The sequence below is a fragment of the Zalophus californianus genome, chromosome 9 (assembly GCF_009762305.2).
Source record: "Zalophus californianus isolate mZalCal1 chromosome 9, mZalCal1.pri.v2, whole genome shotgun sequence".
Taxonomy (NCBI): Eukaryota; Metazoa; Chordata; class Mammalia; order Carnivora; family Otariidae; genus Zalophus; species Zalophus californianus.
The window spans coordinates 103,620,988-103,640,652 of NC_045603.1; the positions used below are offsets into that span (position 1 = coordinate 103,620,988).

The window sequence follows — 19,665 nt, forward strand, 5'->3', positions numbered from 1 at the left end:
CCTATATGCCTGTTCTACCATTGTATTTTAGAAGCAGATAATTTATCTGGTTTCAGCAGGTTCACATCTAGAGAGGAATTTTTGCCTCAGAATGAATCATGCCTTGAGTCTTATCCACATTTGATTTAGATGAGATTCGGGATTTAGAATTGAGGCTGAAATGAGTTAAGACTTTTGGGCTGTTGGGAGGAGGGTTAATGTGTTTTGCATGTGAGAAGCACATGAATTTGGGGGGGGTATGGAGATGAGGTATTATGAGCTGAATTATGTCCCCCCAAATTTGTATATTGAAGCCCTAACTCCCAGAATGTGACTACATTTGGAGAGAGAAAGTTCGATGAGGCAATTAAGTTAAAATGAGGCTGATGGGGTGGGCCCTAATCCAATCTAACTGGTATCCATATAAGAAGAGATCAGAACTTACAGAGAGATGCTAGGAGTATGTAATCACAAAGAAAAAACAAAAATGTAAAGACACAGAAAGAAGGCAGTCATCTGAAAGCCAAGGAGTGAGACCTCCGAAGAAACCAACGCTGCTGGGCGCCTGGGTGGCTTTAGTTGGTTAAGCGACCGCCTTCAGCTCAGGTCATGATCCCAGGGTCCTGGGATGGAGCTCTGCATCGGGCTCCCCCTGCTCTCCGGTGAGCCTGCTTCTCCCTCTGCCTCTGCCTGCCACTCCGCCTGTTTGTGCTCTTTCTCTCTCTGTCAAATAAATAAATAAAATCTTTAAAATAAAAAAAAAAAGAAACCAACCCTGCCAACACCTTGATCTTGAACTTCTTACTTCCAGAACTGTAAGAAAATAACATTTTTGTTGTTGAGCCACCCAATCTGTGGTACTTTGTCTAGCAGCCTTGCAAACTAATATGCCTTCTTTTTGAAAGATACTCTTCTCTGGATATAGAATTCTAGGTTGACTGTTTTGTTTTTTAATACTTTAAAGAGGCTGTTACATTTTCATCTGGCTTCCATAGTTTCAAATGAAAAATCTTTTATATTCATGTATATATTTTTTCTTGGTCATGTTCCTTTTTTACCTGACTGCTTTCAAGATTTTCTTTTTATCTTTTGTTTTCAGCCATTTGAAAATAATGTGCCTACTTGTGTTTTTCTTTATATTTCCTGTTTGGACTAAAATCCTCTTTTGGATCTCTGAGTCTCTTGGATCTGTGTTTTGTTGTCTTTTATTAATTTTAGAAAACTCTTGGTCATTATCTCTTCAAATATGTTTTTGAGGGACCCCTGGGTGGCTTACTCTAATAAAAGCATCCCTTTTTTGAAAGGTAGAAGATTATGTAGACCCAAAGAACTATTAAGGTTTTTTTTTTCAACCTATCAGACTTAATAGGTTGGTAGCTTAATGATAATTATAGGATAGCTAGAAGGCAGAATGTGATGAATTCTTTCTACGCTCTGCCTTGAAACTGTTCATAGCAGTGACTTTTAATTTCTGAGTTTTGTAAGTCTGCCCCCAAATTTTATACTCTCTGAAGCTGGCTTTGGGTGTGATAATATTAGTTTTGATTGGATCAAACTTGATAGATGGGTACACGGATAACAGGCAGGCATATATACATTAGTACTACTGGTGTCAGTCTCATGGGAGATAATAAATGGTAGATGATAGTTCCTCACTATTTTCAGTTATTATTTTACTAAGACTCTGCCCGATGAGCCCCCATCAACCTTGGAATTTTCACTTGTGCTAAAATCTTGAACATGAAAATTTCTGACCCTCTATCTCTAGGCATACTGGGCTTTCTTAATTTCAGGCTTCCTATCATTCTATATCCATGTTGTTATCTTAGAGAGTAGTCTTAAGTATATATATTTTAGGAATCATAAAATTTTTTTGCAGAAGATTGAGAAAACCTATAGTTGCCATTTTTTTATATTATATATATATTTAGTTGCTGTTTTGGTCCATATGTTCTTCTCTGTGTGTGAGTGTATCACATTATTTTTAATCAAATATTTTAAGCATTCAGAAAAACTATAGAGATTAATATAACATCAGCTTTATACTCAGAATTAACAAATATTAGTTTGTTATATCTGCTTCAGGGTTTTTTTTAATGCTAAATATAATAAAGTCTTCATACCCCTTCTCAATTGCATTTTTCCTTTTTCATCTATAGTGGCAATCGCTATCCAAAACTGGTGTGCATTTTTGCATTCCATGTTTTTACCTTTTTAATAAAAAGCACTTATCTGTTTCCATAAACAATATGCAATATTGTTTAATGTGATATAAATTTGAAATAAATGGTATCAAACCACTTAGGCTATCTTTCTGTTCATTATTGTTTACTGAACCCAGGCCCTGTAGTCACTTAGTATTGGAAAAAGAGACATTGTTGAAATTTTTTCAAATAAGTATAAATCTTACACCATTTTACATACAGTTCTGGAGCCATAAAGAAGCTTTCTTTGAAAAAATAGATTGAGGTAGTGTCAAAGTAGAATGCTATTATGGTACAAAGTGGCTAGCACTAAGAAAAAGTTTTATTAAGTTCAGTTTTAGATTTGAACATCTTCTGTGTCTATTTTAGTCCCGTATTTGACCACTGTCTGTTATCTTCCAGAATCACAACTCATAATGACAATTCCAGGTCTGTGTTTCCCCACTACACTTCTACCCACTTCTGCATAAGGTGCCATTTCTTTGTCAAGCCCTCTTGCCAGCTCTTGGGCAGGAAATCTTGTTAGTGTCTCCCTGAATCCAGCATTGACACTAGCTAACATACGACTAATATCTACTCAAGGAGTTGGTTCTTGGGGCAAGTAATATAGAACCGTGAAAATTGTGGGGAATTGTCAACTAAAACTTGTCAGTCTATGGAGACAATTAGCGGCTTTAAGTTTTCAGACTTACTTATTTTCATTGAGCTCAAGAATTTGGGTCTTGATGTATTTGGGAGGGATAACAATGAGTTTAACCTAAGTGTTATGTATGTCTTTAAAAGGTTATATCAAACATATGCTACATACCATCTCCTTGGTTTCAGAAAGATACAAGGTAGGACACTCCAGATATTTGCAGGTGCAGATACTAGAAAGACCATACCCCTATGTGTAACCTTTCTCATAGCTGCAAGTGATTGTGTTCAACTTTACAATGAGGTGAAGAAACATTTATAAGTCTCCAGTGGCTCTCCTATTCATACACTTCTGTGTTGTATAACATGATTTCCCTGCAACAATGAACAACTTTTCAACTTGTCACCAGCACAATGGCTCGTAGAAAGTGAATGTGGTAACCAGATTGGAGCATAATATTGTTCATGGGTCAAAGTACCCTGATTTGAAGAAATTGTATGCATTGTGATTTACACACACTGGCCAGAGTCAATATAGTCACCAAAGACTAAATAGATTCGTTTGGGAATACCTATAGTTAATTGTATACACTTTCAAGTGGATATATGCAGATTATATTTTGAAGACTTAGTATTTGGGTCCTATTCCTTTGGTTTTCTATCTCTACGCTTTACCAGACATACATTGTTCAAATAGTGAATTTAAGGCTACTTCATCTCTAGCTGTGATCTTGTCAAGGTCTGGCAACCAAGTAAATTTGGAACAGGTCACATTTGAGATAGTTTATGGCCAAAGAAAGCTTATTTTTAAATATCTTGTATACACGAAAGAACCATTATTTTATCTTTGAGATAATTTTTTGTAGCTCACATTATATTATTTTTACTTCTTATCATAAAATTAAGAAGTTATATTCACAATATTATATTCATTCAGCTTTGAGGTTAAAGGGAAGCATGTTCCAAAAGGATGGAATGAATAATCAGAAACTCAGTTCTAAATCTTAAAATACTCTAAATTTAGTGAGTAGTTACTGAACAGTGCTTCTCTGAAGGAACAGAGAATATTAGAATCTCCTGAAGAACTGTCCTCTATTCTGCATTCCCATCTTCATGATTCTAATAATCAAAAGGGAATGAGATTAGAGAAAAATAAGGTGAATCCAGAAGTGAGCTCTCAGGCACTGTCAAGAGAGAAACTTGATTGGTTTTGCAGTTTGTAGTGTGGTTTTGCAGTTTGTAGTGTCTTACAAGATTAAAACAAATCAGGAGTCCCCATGGGTCCTGACCTAGGATCAGATTATAAGCCACATCTTCAGCATCCTTCCAGTATATACAAAAATGAGTTTTATAGGCTTTTTAAAAACACCTCAACAATATAATAACATCAGAGTTCATTTAAATAGAAATGATTTTAAGGAGATCTTAAATATTGCTGCCCAAGTACTCAGATATTCAGGACTCCTTGGAGACATGTCTGAGTCTAACGCTGTGTGTGGTATAGTACAACATAAATCTAGAACATCTTACTATACCAGAAAGTAAGTAAGTGTTCCAAGAGTGGTAGAATATGTCAAAAGGACACGGGGCTTTCAATGGCAAAATTTTGAAGAATTTGAACAGCAAAATCAATATTGATAATAGATTATAACCCATTGAATAGAATAGAAGTCTGTGAATCTGTACTGGTATAAAGAAATGAATGAATAAACAAATGGGAGAGAAAGGAAAGCCATATCATATAGGAGAATGTGAGCTGACAAAGGTGGAAGGAATGATGGAATTAGAGAATCACTATTTGGCAACCATCATAGTAATAACTGCTTTGGGCAAGAATCATCAAGAATGTGAAAACCAGTAGGTAAAAGTTTGTATTTGCATAGTCTGAAAGTATCTCTTTCACAAAGTATTTCACTTAATTAGCACAAAACTCTTTTAGTTAATTTACATTGGAAAAACCTAATAAATACCATTTAAACCAAATGACTAAAGTTAACATCACTGTTAGTGGGACAAATCAACATTATATGTCTTCTGATAATATGCACTGAGAAGAACACAGGTATATTTCTGCCAAATAATATGTAATCTAAATTTAACAATTAGGAAACATACGAAGTTACATATAGATATACTGAATGATAAGGCAAAGATAGTAAATGTTAGCAATTAAGTAATCTGGGCTAAGGGTTGAACAGTTCTTTGTATTCTTGCAATTTTTCTGTAAGTTTGAAATTATTTTGAAATAAAAAAAATTGGGGGACACCTGGGTGGCTCGGTTGGGCGTCTGCCTTCGGCCCAGGTCATGGTCCCAGGGTCCTGGGATCAAGTCCCACATCAGGCTCCTTGCTCGCCAGGGAGCCTGCTTTTCCCTCTGATTGCTGCTGCCCCTGCTTGTGCTCTCGCTCTCCAACAAATAAACAAAAATGTTGAAAAAAGTAATAAAAAAACAACAAAAAAAATTTTTTTAATTTAGGTCAGTAAATATGGGGTTCAGATTTTCATCATCTTGTGAAAATGGAGATGCCTAAGAGTATTGAAAATATTAAGAAGTGTATTAGCTAGCCTAGACAACTCTAAAATACTACCTTTAGGCAGCAACAAGATGATACAATCAGTTACAGAATGAACTTTTTGTATATTGACTGATTCAATGTTACCCCATCACCAGTGGGGTAGACATTTTAAGAAGGTGTTTTTTTAGTTCAACAGAAAGAAAAACTTACTAGATCTGTCAGCAAAAAAAATGGACAGCCATATATGAAATCAGTTTTTCATTGGAGGAGAAGCTGCTCAGTTGGGTTGTAGGAGGAATTCAGCATTGGGAGATGATTTGAGTCAGATTATATCTAAGGTTGGTTTTTCCCCCCCCCAACCCTGGTTGTCTATTATTCTAATGTAAACAGCCTCCCAAAATTTTAGGACTGTATTTGAATGTGACATTGTAGGTCAAACAAAAAAAAATAAGTAGAAGGCTTAAAAAGAGGAAGATAGAAATATTTTAAAATAAACAATTGTTTCAGAAGAGAAGCTGACATAGAAAAATTAAAGTTACAGAATTCAATTACAGGGTGAAGGCTTTTGTCTAAATGGTGAGGAGGCCCATGTTTCTCCTTTTTTCTATTTCTTCTGAGGGCAAAATGAAAGAGTATATTAAATTACAAAAAGAAATATTTCAGTTAAACGGGGAAGGATCTGTGAACATGGAATAAATTCCAAAGGGATGTGGTAAAATTTCCTTTCAGAGAGATTTAAAAACTAACGTTGAGTCCCAGACATTTAGTGCCCCCGCCCTAACCCCATCATACTTGTCAATATTGTGCCCATTTGATACAGATCATCTCATGCTATCAGTAAATATATATATGGCCTATATGTTGAATGATTGAGTATTTTTGAAAGTGCAACTTTCATTTCTAAAACTTTAATTAAAAGCCCTGGTATTTTAGTTAAAGCCAGTGTTTTTGGTTCTAAGATTGTGCCTTTGTAAACAAGGATTAGCAATAGGTAGTTGTTTTTAGGCCTTAATAAATGTGTTTTAATTTCAGATGTTAGCCCAATGGCACATATGTAGCTAAAAGTACCCCCACTTTAGCAAGCACAGAAACATAAAACACTACACATAAGAGAAAAAAAATGAAAAAAAATTGGACTTTATCAGAACTTTAAACTTGTGTTCATCAAAATGCTGGGAGAAAATATTCACCGTGCGTGTGTGTGTGTGGTGTGTGTATGTGTTGAGCAGAGGACTTCCACTGAGAAGATAATTTAAAAGTCCATAACAAAAAGACAAAACAATACAATTTTTAAGCAGACAGAAGACTTGAAAAGACACTTCACAAGAAGGAGATACACAAATTAGACACATGAGAAAATGCTCACACAAATGAAAGCCACAATGAGATTGTACCACAATCCCACAAAAATGGTTGAAATTAACAAAACTGGCAATACCGGTTATTTAGTGAGGACGTGGAGTAACTGGAACTCTGACACATTGCTGGTGAGAATTTAAACTAGTACAAGACTTTGGGAAACCATTAGGCGGTTTCTTACTAAATTATATATATTCCTGCCCTGTAACTCAAGAGAAATGCCCACAGAAAGATGTGTACAGGAGTGTTCATAACAACTTTATTTGTAAAAGGGCAAAACTGGAAACAGTCCACATGTTCATTAACAAAGTAGATACTTTTAATTATTATGTATCATGTAATGGAATACTACTAAGCAGTAAACAACAGTGAACTAGTACAAGCAACTTTACCAATGAACCGCAAAAACAGTATCAAGCAAAAGAAGCCAGATACAAAATAAAATGTAATTCGTGTATGATTTCATTTATATGAAATTTATATATTTCATTTCATATATTTCATTTATATGACAGTTTATGAACAGGATAAACTAGTCTATGGTAGTAAAAATTAGAACACTGGTTACCAAAGGAATTGACTGAAAAAGAGTACAAGAGACTTTCTGGGATGTTGGAAATGTTCGGTAATTTGGTTGAGGAGACGGTTTATGTGTATGGATTTATCAAAATTCATCAAATTGTACACTTAATCCGTGTGTTTCACAATATGTCTGTGATAGTTAAAATGAAAACAGAGGGGTGCCTGGCTGGCTCAGTCGGAAGAGCATGTGACTCTTGGCTCCTCGGGGTCGTGAATTTGAGCCCCACATTGGGTGTGGAGCCTACTTTTAAAAAATAAATAAACTTAAAAAAAAACTTTAATAAAAAGTGAAAACAGGAAAATCATACCCCACTACCAGTCTCTTTTTAATTTTTTGAAGCAGTTTGACTGATAGGCAGCATCTGCTAAAAAGCTAAAAATGGAATTTCTCCTTAGAGTACAAATTCTTTTTTTCCACTGTGAATGCCAGCCTCCCATCAGGGGCCTGACCACACTGGAATGAACTTGTATCAGCCAGCCTGCTCTGTGGGTCATGGAGCTTTGGATTCCGCTCCCTTTCCCAGCACTCTGTCCCATTTTTTAATTTCCAGGGAAGTATTGTTCCAAAACTTGGCTCAGACCTTGTCCTCTTCTTGGATTCCTTCTTCCATTTGTTTTCTTGATTATGATCAATCACTCTTTGGCTTATATCCCTCTCTTTTCAAGGTGGTGAATCAGGGGGGTTTAATGCTGGGGCAGTATTGGGCACAGAACCTAGAAGTCATCTCCCTCATTTGGGGAAGGCATCAATCATCCGTCACAACAGGACGTTTCATTCTTCTCTCTTGAATGCATTTGCACAGATTGTTGTGCCATACAAGTGAGCCAAGTGGACTTATGAGCTCTTGGGGGGCAGGGGATAGGCAGCAGGAAGAGAAAATAAGAAAGAGAGAAAGAAAAAGAATGGTTCTCTGTGGGGCAACAAACTTTGTTCTGGTTCCCAGCCTGACTGTTTCTGATCTGGTTTTCTTCTTTTTGTGATGTTTGAACTTGTTTCCTCAGCTCCAGTGTTGAACTCTTGTCCAAAAAACTAAGAGCAGCAGAGTGTGAGAGGCTGAGAGAGGCAAGACCAGCAATCCAGCAAAAATAACTGCAGAGCTGTGAAGATAAATGTGTGTCTGTATCGGAACTGGGCTTGAGAATGGGGGTGTGTGTGTGTCTTAACAAATTTATGAGAAAAACCCTGTGGAGTAGCCTCACTGCTTCTCTCCCTCTGCTCTCACACAGTCTGGCACTTTCTCCTCCCTCTGACAGCTGCCATTAACCTTTTTCTGCAAAGAGCAGAGTATCTTGCCAGTTGGATGTTGAAAATCTGGCAGAGAAAAGCTTGTTCAAAAAAAGGGGGAGGAAGATAGGGAAGAGCTAGGCAGGTACCACAGGAGAGGACAGGTGCTGACAGGGCGCTAAGCTGGACCATAGGACACAACACTGTTGCCTTAGTTCTGGACAAAACCCCCCAAAGCTGAGTTGGGGAAAGGAAGAGGAAATGAGGATTTGGATATAGAGGCGATAAGGACCTCTTACATAGTTGAAATTACACAGTTACTAAGCTTTATCTGCAGCTCACGCTCGGTGTGAGAGAGTAGCCTTATGGTGTGCACAGGAAAGGGTGCACTTCAGTGGGGACAGAACTACAGGCTTTGTGCAGAGTGTAGAATAATCTTGCTTGTGGAGAGACAGAGAATATTAAGAGACCTAGCTAGACCAAAACTTTTTTTGAAAGAAAAGATCCCTCCAACCATTTCCTTTCTTACCTTGTCTCAGAGAAGGGGACTTCTGTTTCTGTTTTGTCTGCAGGTCTTTCCCTCCACTTCTTGACTAGGATAGCTCTTGGTCCTCATTACTGGTGCCTACCCCCAACTAGCCTGCGCTAAATAAAAGTGAACATAAAACACCTACTCTGAATTCAGGTCTCATGTGTCCTTGGCTCTGCAGTGAAAAATGCAAGAACCTTTTTTTAGCCTAGTTTTTATTAGCTTGGCCTTGCACTGGACTCTTTAGAGTTCTAAAATATGAATATGGAATATTTTATTAATTACAAAGCTCTGTATTTGTAGAGATCTTAATGTTTTCTAGCTGCCCTAATTGCATTTTTCCCTTTGTGTTTCAAGTATTCCCATGGGGGAAGAGGTTAACACTCCTGATTCCCTAGAGCTCCTGCAGGAGCAATTATTTACCATCTTGGAATTTTAATGAGTCTTGACAGTTACTACAGTCCAGTACATTAAACACGGGTCTGTCGTCTCCAATGTCATCTTACAGAGATAATGCTCCCCCAACTAAGCAAAGAAGAAAAGTAATCCTGTGGATAACAAAAACAAAAACAAAAACAAAACATGACCAGTATAGGCACTGCAAACTTAAAGCCTGCGGAACTTAGAAACTTTGGAAATGACAGTTTTTTGGTCTAGTCAAGAGCATTTGAAATAAATGGCCCTTAGCTTTCTTCCAAACTGTTTAATTCTTTACCAGTGGTTTGGTGGGACAGTCTAGAAATAGAAGTAACTTAAATTTTTTATGGACAGTATCTCCTGTGTTATGTGCCAGGGGCTCTCAACCATGTTTCTGCGCCAACACACCAGAAGGATACAAAGCTCCTATAGTAACAGTGGCTAGGTGCAACAGTAATTCTCTAAGGGAAACCTATTTAAACTTAAGAAAAAACAAAGGTGTGGGACTGCACCCCTCTCCCAGTGGGGCATGAGCTCTTAGGTGTAAAATCAAAAGGGTACCCTGAAATATAAGCAGTCTTCAGTCTACACGCAGGCAGTGACTGTCATTCCTGACTTGGCTCCCCTGTGCCCCATAACTTAACGCCCTGCTTCCGGAGAATGGGGGGCAATGCTGCCCCAACCTCCCTTCCTGTATTATTCAGTAGTCTGAAGAGGCCCTGCTCCTTGAATGAGCTGGCCCTTTGCAGTAGCCACTACCTACTGTTCTAGCTATTGTTGCTGTCACTCCCCAAGCCCCTAAGAGAACCTCCTGCACCCCTTATAAGAACATCCTGCTGCTGGAGCCACCACCATAGAAGTGAGGTTTTCTGCCAAGGAAAGATGGGACTGGGCCACACTCACTTAACACTGGCCCAAGAGAAGATGTATTTCTGATGTCTGGAGTTAGAACCCGGAAGGCATCTACCAGTATGTAAAATGTTATGAATGGTGGTTAAGTTCTGCGGCACCATACACCAACAATATTGTATTAGTTTGCAAGGCTGCCAGAACAAAATACCACAGACTGGGTGGCTTGAACAACAGTAATTTATTTCTCACAGTTCTGGAAGCTAACAGTCCAAGATCAAGGTGTTGGCAGGGTTGCTTCCTCCTGAGGACTCTGTCCTTGGCTTGCAGATGGCCGCCTCCTCGCTGTATCCTCACATGGCCTTTCCTTCATGTGCATGCATCCCTGGTTTGTCTGTGTCCACATTTCCTCCCCTTCTTCACAAGGACACCAGTCGTTGCAACAGGATGCCCCCTAACAGCCTCATCTGAGCTTGGTTACCTCTTTAAATACACCTCAAGTCTCCACCTGCAGTCACATTCTGAGGATATGGGATTAGAGCTTCAACATGTGAGCTGGGGGAGGGAGCGTAATGCAGCCCATAACAAGCATTATGGGTCAGTAGTCTCATGGGGACTACTTGGGAACGTAACTACCACTTAGGTAATTGTTTCTGGGTTTCAGACAACTGACTTTCAAACAAACTCTGGAAACGGCGTTCCAAATAAATCATGGGGCCCTGCCTATTAAAAGGTAGGGGGGTCCTGCACAATCGGTTACTCACATCCCCTAATTACAGAGTACTCCCTCAGGGGAGTTGCAGGGCGTGCTGGTGACTTCAATCCAGAATGCTGTATGAAAAGAACTTAGTAATTGGACCTTTCTTAAAAAGCTGTGTAATCGACATAAAGGCACATAAAGCATGAAGCAGATACTTGTTTAGTGAATGAATTAAATCAGGAACTTTCTGGAGGTATTCTACATGGTATGAATGTTATCTTACTGCTTTGTCTACTAATTTTTATACAAGAGACCACCTAGGCACAAAAGAGAATCTCTCTACCTGGTATATGCCCTCCTGGTGAAAGTGAGCCTTTAATTTTAACACTTAACAGATCTTGCTGTAAATTGCAACGATGCTCAATAGCCCTAAAGATCAGGTTTTGATTGATGGATTAGGTTTTAACATTATCAGACTAAAAAAAAAAACATCTTACTGTTTTCTTTTTTTTTTTTTTAAGATTTTATTTTTAGGTAATCTCAGCACCCAATGTGGGGCTCAAACTCACAACCCCAAGATCAAGAGTCACATGCTCCACTGACTGAGCCAGCCAGGCACCTCCAATCTTACCCTTTTTTTTTAAGATTTTATTTATTTATTTATTTGAGAATGTGAGCAAGAGAGAGAGAGATAGAGCATCAGCCGGGGATGGAGGGAGCTCAGGGAGTGGCAGAGGGAGAGGGAGAAGCAGGCTTCCCGCTGAGCAGGGGGCCTGGTGTGGGATTCAATCCCAGGACTCCGGGATCATGACCTAAGTGGAAGGCAGACACTTAACCGACTGAACCACCTAGGTGGCCCTAATCCTACCCTTTTCTAATGTAATCCCTAAGCCAGAGGTCAGGCGCTAACATCCTGTTGCCAGTTTAACAGAGAAGAATGATATGATAGTGGCTTAAAAGTAGTAGGATGGGATGTTTAGTAAAGCTCCTGCCTATGTGCCTGAAATCTCACTGTTCAGTTTATTCCTTTGAATCAATTATCCCTCCAAGGTATTACCTCTTTAAATGCAGATATTTCTAGGAAGGCTAGGATGTAGACATCATCACCTTTGCATGCCTGAGGTACCCAAACACCAGAATGATAAAAACAGTGAGTAACTGGGGAAAGTTCAAAAAAAGAACCAAATTGCCAGATTAAAAACTAGATTAAACTCCTTCTCAGGGTAACCCAAGCCTGGTGATAAACCATCATTATACTACAGATTCTCTGATTTTAGGCTGTTTGATACATCCAGAATATATGGGAAATCACACCAACCTTTTGCGAGTGTTTAGCCTAAATTTGAACCTAAAAGTCCGTTTACCACAGATGGATGTTAGGATGCACCTAGCAGGAAGGTAAGGAATCATCAAAAAGATAAAAGTACTGGGTTTTCTCTAACATCCTATGATGAGACGCAGTGGAAGTATTCGTGAGATTTGAAAAACTCCTCTATCTAGAAATAGCCTGCAGGCTTTCAGTTGGGGATTACTGTTCTTACCGTGTTTTATCAGAAATGAGCTATATTTATTCATAGATAAAGCTGGAGAGAATTTAGAGATCTTCAAATCTCCTCCCCCCCCCCTTTTTTTTTCTTTTGCACACAAGAAGGCTGAGGCCAGAGAGGTAAAGTGACCTGCCCAAGATGATAAAGCTAAGTGGCCCAATAGGGACTGGACATTTCCTTCCATTTCAGACCTTTTCCCGCTATTGCACCTTGAAGCCCCCTTTGGAAGAAAATCCTCTTAGCTGGTCAGAGGCCCTAGTAGTAACGGTACTATCCTACAGTGATGGGAAACCATCTTCGTGATGCTGCAAGGCCATTTTTGCCTTCTAGCCCAAGCAGAGTATGTGTCCATAACGGATCACAGCAGAGAGATGCACATCTGCTCCTGCATTGTGCACAGACCAAGCACTGTGACTTTCTTTGGGGGAGAAAAGTGTGGGGTAGACCACTTAAAATATCTGTTAAGAACTTTCTGTAACATCCCTCAGAGCTGCAGCTTTGCCAACACCCCTCTTCCTCCCTGCTCACTCAGTTGAACCCTTAGCGTTCAGCTCTTATGTACCAGCTAGGGTAGTGCAGTCCACAGGCAGCAGTCCTGTCAGCACTGGAGATTACTGGAAAGAGCCCCATGCAGGACTTGCTGGGGTGTTTATTTGGCCTCCTTGGGTTCTGTGTGGTGGGATGATTCCATGACTTCTCCATCTTCTCTTGAAGAGCTCATTTTCTCACTTGGCTGCTTCTGAAGGTTGAGCTCACCTCCCTCTCCAGCTGCTTCCTCAGGAAGAGAGGTAGAGAGAAAAGATCTGGTGATCCTTCCTTTTAATAAGCTAGGTGAAACCTCCCAGAAGTACTTGCTTTGGTGTGGACTTTCCTTCTCAGGCTTGGTCATTCCTTCCATGTGGAAATGAAGCTGGGTGAAGCCACTTGAGCTCTGGACTGCTGTGGCCTTGCCTACACTTTCTGGGGGAACTATGCTCATGAGTGTGGTGAGCCTCACCGTTCACTGAGCCAGGTTAGACTGGAAATGTCCCTGGAGTCTCTCATTCTCACCCTTCTTCACCTAAATAAGCACTGACGGCAAAATTTTCTGAGCATTAGGAGGCTATGGGACTATTTTTCCTCCAACCTCAACCATCCCCAAGAACTTTCGAATCACATCACGTATTTTCTTCCCTTTAGCAATCCAAAATTAGTTACATACAACTCCAGATCCCTACCTCATCCCCAACCTTCTCCATGTCACATGAGACCCGATTTACTATATCACTGCATTATGCCTGCCCCTCACAGCTGCTCATGGTCCTCCATAAGATGGCCATGTGTACCCAGGGGAATCACTCAGAACAGCCCACATGACTCCAGAGCCTTGGTCAGCAATGGCACCCCTTCCAAGACCCTTGTAAATTACTGGGCCAGCAACTCGTACCACACTCAAGGGTCATTTTGTCATCTCACCGAGGAGTCAGGAGACACCACCCAGGGAATGTATCAGGTTGGCAGTAAAAAAAAAAAAGAAAAACTCAAGCAATATCCATAGTTTCCTGTGGGAGGCTTTCCAGTCTATCCCTGCCACACTCACCCCAGAATCAGATCCAGGTGCTGGAAACAGCACACAGCAGTCCTGGACATGAGTGTGCATTGAACACATGCCACCGTGGTAAAGGAAATTTCCTTCTCTCTTCCTGCGTGGCCAGAGAGATGAGCTGGAACTGGATCAGGCTTTGTGCTGGTTTAGCACTAAAGTCTCAGCTGCAGCAAAGCCTTGTTCTTAACGCCCTGACAGTTTCAGCTTTAGATTTCTTATTAGTTGTTTGGGTTTTGTTTTGTTTTGTTTTTTTCACCCTCTCCCTTTTGACACTTTTCTTTTCTGAGAGCCAAACCAAATACACTGGGCTGGCTAGCTAGCCTGTCTGTGTCTGCGATTCCCAGAACTCTGCTGCTGTTCTGATGGATCCCTTTGGCAAGGAGGGAAATTTTTCTCCATTTTGATAATGACAGGCCCTTCATTGTAATGTCTCTATTTACGTAAGTTAACAGATTTCTAAGAGATAATGTGAGATACTACCAATCAACTTAGGCAACCATATTAAAATTCTGCCTAACTGGAAAATACGGTTCTTTGTTTATAACACTCTACACTTTCTCAAGTCTCAAGTACTACCTCGGCAAGTCTTTGGACTGGTAAAGCCTTGTGGAGACCATGCCATCCATCTCTCTGCCTCAGGTATGTGCTTCATGTGAGCACCCCACCCAGATGGGTAACTAGCTGGTTCTTTTCAGCTTTACTGAAATAAAATTGACAAATAAAATGGTAAGATGTTTAAAGTGTACAATGTGATGACTTGATATACATTGTGGAAGGATCCCCCCTGCCCCGCCGTTAAGTTAATTAACACATCCATCACCTCACATATTTACCTTTTTTTTTTTTAAGTTCTACTCTCTTAGCAAATTTCAATTATACAATACAGTGTTATCAACTACAGGCTTGTTTTCTGAGTGGGATGATACATCACAGTTCCCTTGATGTTCCAGGAACTTTCTTACACTAAAGATGATTCCCCATTCTCTTGTATCAGGGACCAGACAGACCAACGTAAATCTTGGGTTTTATGGGGATTTTCTATTCCCACTTTTAACTTTTGCAGACATGTCTTCTGCTTTCTTGCCATACTCCTCTGTTCACTCCCTTCCTTCACTTGCTCAGAGAAGGTATAACACCTATATCAAGATACAGTCTTTTAGGAAAGATGGTAACCTGAGAGGTTCTCAGAGGTACAGAATACCACACAGAAAACACTCAGATTGTCTCAGCAAGGGAAGAATGCTTTAGCCAGGAAAGCAGCAGCCAGCATTTTTGAGGCGTCTAGACATAAGTAGCTTAGAAATTAAAATGTTGGTGACATCTGCAAATAAAAAATAGAGTTCTCAGAAAGCAACAATTTGTGCTGGTTTATGTACAGATAAGTGTCTAAGTCTGGATTGTCACATCATTGTACTTGCCTGGTTCCAGCTCTGCTATATGTAAGGAGATTAATTTAGAGTGGCGGGTGTTAGCAACATGTGTTTTGGTCCCATAAATCTGTGGGACCCCAATTCATTTTTACCACTTATACCTGGGTTACTTGACCTCTCAGTTGTTGCCTTTCACAAAATCATGACTGACTCTAACTTTGAAAAGAATAGTAAGCAACAATGAACAATATGACATTTTTTAAAAAATTATTTACCTTAGAGAGAGAGAGAGCATGAGCAGGAGGGGCAGAGGGAGAGAAAATCTGAAGTAGACTTCGCGCCGAGCGTGGAGCCCAATGCAGGGCTCGATCCCACAACCCTGAGACTATGACCTTAGCCGAAACCAAAAGTAGATGCCTAACAAACTGCGCCACCCAGGCACCCCAATATGACAACTTGTAAGCGGTCTGATAGTTCGCTAGCAAGACCAGATTTCTTGTAGAACTTTCCTCTGAGGCAGGGGAGACTTCCTCTTTTCTATAGAGACCTTTTGCATCTGGAGACAGTAGAGTTTGAGCCCCTAGCTACTCAGTGGTTGGGCTTGAAGGATAACACACAAGTGTTCCTGAGGCAAACACTTCTGTCAGTCTTAACTCTACTGGCCACTGTACCTCCTTAGGCCTCGGTTGTCTGACTTCCAGGGCTAGAGAATTGAACTGGTAGTTCTTAGCTCCCTTCCAGGTTTATGATTCTCAAGTTCAGAATCAGTAGTTCCACTGTTTGATATTTTGTCAGGGAGGGTGTTAGTGTAGAAAACTAAGTTACAGGCTTTGTGTTAATACAGGGTTCACTAAAAATCTTAACTACTTATTTCCGTCAGAGCTAGGGAGCTGCCTGTGGGGCACTGCAGGATTTTCAGAGCCACAACTAAGAAAGAGAGCAGCTCCTGAGTTGCTTTTGTTTTCTTTTTAACCTTTGAAAGCTAAAGGTAAAAATTACATAAAGAAATCTAGCTACCCCAAGGCATATGGCATGCATTCATTCAACAAATATTTGGGGAGCACCTACTATGTGCCAGGCATAACATGCTCTTGAAAGTACTAGAAAATACTAGAAAGTAATTTATGATTTTCTTGCTTTGAGAGGCTTAAGTACCTGGGGTTCCCTCCTACCTTAATGCTTCTGTCATGAGGGAATGAAAGGAGGAAGTTCCTTTGGCAATATAAAACCAAATGATTCTTGGGAAGATGACTGGACTATCATACTGTTCAGCAGTGGAATTTTGAGTGTGGGTCATGTATATACAGGTTCCCTTGGTGGAGTGGAGCTAAACTCTTGTTTTTATTATGGCATTTTGTTTAAGATTCGTCTTGGAAGAGCAGCAACATCTTATTTACTTTTTGGCCTAAGACAACAAATAGCCTTTCCTTCCTTTTTTTTTTTTTTTTAAGATTTTATTTATTTATTTATTAGAGAAAACACCAGAGAGCGCAAGGCATTAGGGGGAAGACGGGGGCGGTGGAGGAGGCAAAGGGACAAGCAGACTTGTGCTGAGCGTGGAGCGCACTCCAGGGCTCAATCCCATGGACCCCAGCCGAAATCAAGAGTTGGCCACCATCAGACCGAGTCACCCAGGCACCCCTAGCCTCTCCTTCTTATGAGAACAAAATCAGACATTGCCTGACAAAGGAGTTCATTACAAGTTAGGGAAGAGAAGGCCCGTAGCAACCTCGTGATCTTGACCACTTCCACTCAGCATTGCACAGAGCCTAGGGCCGTGGTGGCTTTGCTTCAGGCCCAACATGCCAAGCAACTGGGGCAGATGGAGACTTCAGGAAGAAAACTAGGAGATTCAAGCTGCAAGCTGACTTGAAATACCAAGGAAGAAAGGATTTTGCAGTTAATCTGTGGGAAATAATCATAGGACAAATACTTCAAGAGCAACTTTAGTTTTCCCTGGTACTAAATGCTAGAGGGACTCTACAGAGTGAAAAAGTGGCCAAATACCTGCTGAAAAGTAAATGACTAGACAAGAAATACCCACCATGTGCTCCCTCTGACCACATGCATTTTATGTTTTATCAACAGATACTGTGGCAAAAGGCATTTCATTTTATTCTAGTTTTTTCTAGTTTTTCAAAAATCCAAACTCAGAAGTTCTTTCATGTCTTCATACCTCCTAAGCAGATGTGGTTGCACAGCCTGCTAATTGGGGCTGGGGGGCTCCGGCCCAGATCTGGCCAGCACAGAGAACCATTTCAGCTTGATCCATCACCTCCAAAAGGCTCCAGTTACCATGCCAGTTACTACCCCAGACCTCATGGCCTATGCATCCTGACACCTAGCTGTTAAAAACCTCAAGTTCAGATTCTTGTCTGCTTCGACCAAACTAAGCATCTCTGTGTAATTTCCTGCCCACTGCAAAACCATCCTCAGAAAGGAATTAATCTGAGTCACTGCCAACCACAACTGAATTCATTCAGTTCCATCTCTTGTAACCATATCCTTTCTCCGTATCCGTCCATACATTGTCTTCTTTCACCTCGCCCCCCTGTGACTGCGAAAAGAGCTCTTTACCTTGAAATAAAGCTATTTTCTCTCCTTTAAGACTAATTTTGTGAATTTCTGTTCACTCTCCCTATGCCTTTACTTGGCTATGAAGAGATATGGTAGGTATTCTGAAATCATGACCTGTGTTGAGCCATAAATGTTCTGGGGCAATTTCCCTGAACCAGTCGGCACATCCCTCAGCTGTACTTCTTCTTTTTTTTACCCCCCTCAGCTGTACTTCTGTTCCTCCATCCAGCCTAGCTACATTCCTTATTATTCTTCACACCATTAGCTCTGTTCTCTGACAGAGAACCATCCTAACGTTGAAAGCAGGAAGAGAACTCGATTGGCTTCCCTTACAGCTGGCCTCTTACAACAATATTTTGGATGGGTGTGAGGTTGTAGAACATCATCTCTGAAATACCTCGTTTCTTTCTCAGCTTCCCCTGTCTGCCTGTCCCCTGACCAGTGGTTGAAGCTGAAGCATTCTCTTCTTCCCTTGTGTTCACACACTTCTAGTGTGTGTTGCTTCGAGCATTCAGATTGAGTTGCTTTTGCATTTGTGATTCTTGGCTCATGTCCCTCTAGAAATCATATTACTACTCTGAGTTCAGGGAGGGCTGGAATAGCTACTAAAAACAGAATACATTATAATAACATTCAGCAGACAAAGCCAGAAAATTCCTGCCAGAGACCACCTTAGTATCCTTTACTTGGCCCATATTCCATTTTTTGAGAACTTTAAACCAAGTGAGATGCCACAGTATACAGTTTATGTGCCCTGCTGTAAGGTCTGCATCATCACACTGTCTTGATTTTGAGATGCTTCACATTTTATCTTAAAAAGCTCTTTGGAAAGTTATCAGTGTTTTCCCTCCAGAATTAACATGTTCCTTCGCTTTATACTCCAGTCACTTCTCGATCGCCAGCTTTGGACAAGGTATTTTGCTAGGCAGCACTGGTATGTAAAAAAGAACCCGTCAAGGAATTTGAAGAAGAGTTGGGGAATTAAACAGATCGCCAACTCTTGAAACACGAGACCAAATTAATACTTTAGCAATATTTACCTCTGAACAGAGAAGGCTTCACAGAGAGAAGAGCCCATTGTGCTCAGTCATGAAGGATAAGTAACATAGGGAAGAGAGGTGTGTAGGAGGGAAGATTGTCTGCATTCTAGGACAAGGGAAATACAACAGAATAAAAGCAAAGATGAGGGCATATACCGGGAGGCTAGATGCATATGGCAAGGCTGTCCCAGGAGATGAAATTGGGAAAGTAGGATGAAGTCAGATTGGGCTCTCTTTTGTAAGTAGGAAATCATTTAAGATATTGGAAGAGAAGGAGGGAACCTAATCCAACCTGTTTTTAGAAAGAGTGCTCTTACAAACCAAGGTTGATGTACTTGTGAAGCTATTACAATAAGCGAAAGATACTAGAATAAGAGAGCTTATGTTACGGCTGTGACCAGGAGATCAGCAGGGAAGAAACTAAACCAAAAGAAACATAGCCTGGAAAGGGTGTTAACAGGAATTTCCCAGAAGAAGAAATGGCCAATAAATATATTCATAAATGTTTGGCCTCAATTTTTGGCTTCACTACAAATGAAAAGAATTACAA

The 19,665-nt window shown here is 40.2% G+C and overlaps 1 protein-coding gene across 12 annotated transcripts in view; it reads left to right on the forward strand.

Moving 5' to 3' along the window:
- The window catches only part of ERC1 (ELKS/RAB6-interacting/CAST family member 1), a 560,596-nt gene that overhangs the window by 523,542 nt on the left and 17,389 nt on the right, over nucleotides 1-19,665 (forward strand). The window contains exon 20 of one of the 12 annotated variants that reach the window (XM_027593120.2): nucleotides 8,279-9,156. The exons of the other annotated variants lie outside the window; for them this stretch is intronic. Coding sequence (XP_027448921.1) covers nucleotides 8,279-8,290 — 12 coding nt within the window. The 3' untranslated portion in view covers nucleotides 8,291-9,156. Of the gene's footprint in view, nucleotides 1-8,278; nucleotides 9,157-19,665 lie in introns of those variants that run through there. 12 annotated transcript variants of the gene reach the window in all.